The sequence below is a fragment of the Pundamilia nyererei genome, unplaced genomic scaffold (genome assembly GCF_000239375.1).
Source record: "Pundamilia nyererei isolate P.nyererei 1_Seehausen unplaced genomic scaffold, PunNye1.0 scaffold00042, whole genome shotgun sequence".
Lineage (NCBI taxonomy): Eukaryota > Metazoa > Chordata > Actinopteri > Cichliformes > Cichlidae > Pundamilia > Pundamilia nyererei.
In genome coordinates this window covers 3,150,109-3,152,856 of record NW_005187443.1, presented here as the reverse complement: position 1 = coordinate 3,152,856, position 2,748 = coordinate 3,150,109, and the positions used below count along the sequence as shown (strand labels likewise).

The 2,748-nt window shown below is 36.9% G+C and overlaps 1 protein-coding gene across 1 annotated transcript in view; it reads right to left on the bottom strand.

Moving 5' to 3' along the window:
• quob (quattro b) overlaps positions 1-2,748 on the bottom strand; it is a 26,303-nt gene that overhangs the window by 9,298 nt on the left and 14,257 nt on the right. Inside the window, 5 exon segments of the mRNA XM_013910393.1 lie at positions 921-1,069; positions 1,161-1,259; positions 2,177-2,293; positions 2,376-2,462; positions 2,713-2,747. Coding sequence (XP_013765847.1) covers positions 921-1,069; positions 1,161-1,259; positions 2,177-2,293; positions 2,376-2,462; positions 2,713-2,747 — 487 coding nt within the window.

Here is a 2,748-nt window from a genome sequence, read left to right as displayed (position 1 = left end):
TATAGATGTGCTGTCTCAACGTTTGCTTTTTTGTTTGTGTTAGATGGGTCACTGCTATTCAATTCAAAATGCTCAATATCCATCTCAGTTCAAACATTTCATGTTTTCTGTGTTCTCTTGCGAATAAAATATGACTTTATGAGATTTTCAAAATCACCAGATTTTTGGAATTTGTTCGTATAAAAGAAGCACGCTATAAAAAATTTCCAAACTAAAAAGTATTTTAAAACACAATAATCCTGTTTTGCCACAGCTATTTTTTACGAGTTTAGTGGTAGCTGCACATCTCTTTTTGGGCCTTTAAGTTAAGACAAATAAAATCTGTTTGCTCTTTAATTCTAGTTTAAAACCACAAATAAGATTCATGCAGTTTTTACTGGGGTGTGTTCTTTTTAATTTTTTTAACAAGGCAAAAAGCAATTAAAATAAATATGTTTAATAGTCGTTATTCTATGATTTATGGTAACATTTCATGGATAACTTACTATGCTTCCTGCTGGTAAGTAAAACAAATGAAACTTAGTTGTTAATATTTAATATAAACAACATTTTGCAGCCACCCACACAGCCATGCAGCCAGCAGTTTTTTGTTTTCACTTAGCTGGAATAATTACAGTAGAGATATTCCCAGGACTGTGTAGGCATCTAAAAATGGTCATTAATTGACTTCTACCTCACATGCATGTCGTTTTTTTCCCATTAGGGAGGAGAAATCCTACATGTTATCATTCCGATTAGTAAAGTTTGGTGATTCCCAGGATGGCTTCACCCATTACCCTTCCAAATGCAATGTGCACATAAATTTGCCAAGTATGGCAAGTGCAAATAAAACAGCCCTTAGATTCTCTATAGCATGTTATATAGATTAATACAAGTTAAAAAAAGAAGAATATCATTCAGTGACAAATCATATCTGACACCTGTAGTCCTCAGACTGTGGAAATCTGAACTCTTCTTTCTTCATCCTGGCCAGAAAAGCCCCTCCTTCCCTTTGCAAAGTCACCAGTCTAGCATCTTCCAGCATTTCTTTCATTGAAATCCTCTGTTCTTCAATGCATTGCTGCACTTCCTGTTTTATGCAAAATACAAAGCCAAAATATAAGCGTGTGGTGCATACACCAATTTAATAACAATACAGTATAAATATATATATATGTTACCTGAGCTGTGTCCATTTGGTTTCTGTTATCCACCCTCTTAATGGCCTTTTGCAACAAACTGTCAGCTCCTCGCAGGTCAGTCATAAATGAAACCAGCCTCTGAAATAAAACATGTTCAATTGTATTGAACTGAGGAGCTTTGTGGAAGAGGCAACGCCGTGTGGAAGCAAAAGGAGACAAACTGAGTTAATTTTTTAAAAATCTGCAGACACCATTATCAGTGTGCTGCTGGTTACTTTAGATGCTTTCAACTATCCGTACAATATTACTGTAGGGTACATGACTAGGGCATCAAGTCTAATATCTCGCATTATAATAATTTTTCTACTTATATAAGAAACTTTAAGCTGTCGGGAGCTTACTGATCTAAAACAAATATTGAATATGTTTTACTGTATTTACTAGTCCACATTGTGGTTAAATGCTGTATTACTTTAACATTCAATTTGCTTTAAGAATTAGATATATTAAGAAATATAAATGGTTTAAAAATAACTGTATTTAAAAAAATATCTATAGCTGTCTACAGGCAGTTAAATTCTTTATTTTCTTCTTCTTGGGCTGGCATACTCCTCCTTCCCCTCATTTGCACACTAGTACAGTTAAATATTATTTAATTTATGGTATTGTATATGCTACACAAAGTAACTGATCTGTGTGTTAAAGCAGAATGGCCTTGAGACTCAGTGTTGAGTTTTATCCGTAACCAGGATAAAATATCAGCCCCTACTTAATGTGAGCAATTAACATTATAATAAATAATCAAATTCATCATTCAGATTAGACTTTGCCCTTTCCCATGTGCCCACACCCTTCCTGCACTCAAAGTATAGCATATCAGATATCATGCATGCTCCGGGTGGTTGGCTGGGTGGGAGCCTAATTTTAACTGTGTTGAATTATGGTTGAGCAACTTTAGTCACCAGAGACCACTCCATGGGTTTTCAGAGTGAAGTAGTTAGGATTCAATACCACCAGTAGAGCAGTTGTGTAGACTTAGCGTGCATTTTTAGTACCTGATGGAACTGCAGCCACTCGGTGTGACTGTAAGTGAAGGTACCTCCAAAATCAGAGGTTAGTTGGGAAGCTTCCACCGTCTTGTTTAGGGCTTTCATAGTGGTCACCAAATCCATCTAAGAGACAAAGGCAAACACTTTGTGAATAAGAGTGACACTTTTATACTGAATAGGGAAATGAAATGTTTTGATGTCTGACCTGCAGACCAGGCTGTTTTTCAGGACGCTGACAAGTGTCTTTATCCATCAGCATGACGATACTGTGGACAGCATGGAGAGCTTGCTCCTGAAGCGGAAAGAGAACAGGTTAGGGGAAGGCTGCTGAGGGTTATTAAGTGGTACATGTCTAAGTATCCTGCCTTTTTTTCTCACTTACGGTAAAACCTTAATGACCACAGACCTACAGTGCAATTTGTACTGTACACAAGGCCAGTACACTATACCCCCAGGCCTGTTTTTTCCAGTAAACCAAACACTCCCCATAATCTTTGCGTCAACTTTTTTCTGGCATGTGCATGCAGCATTACTGTTTTAACCTGGGCCATCAATAGAGCCTTGTAGAGGTGAAGAGG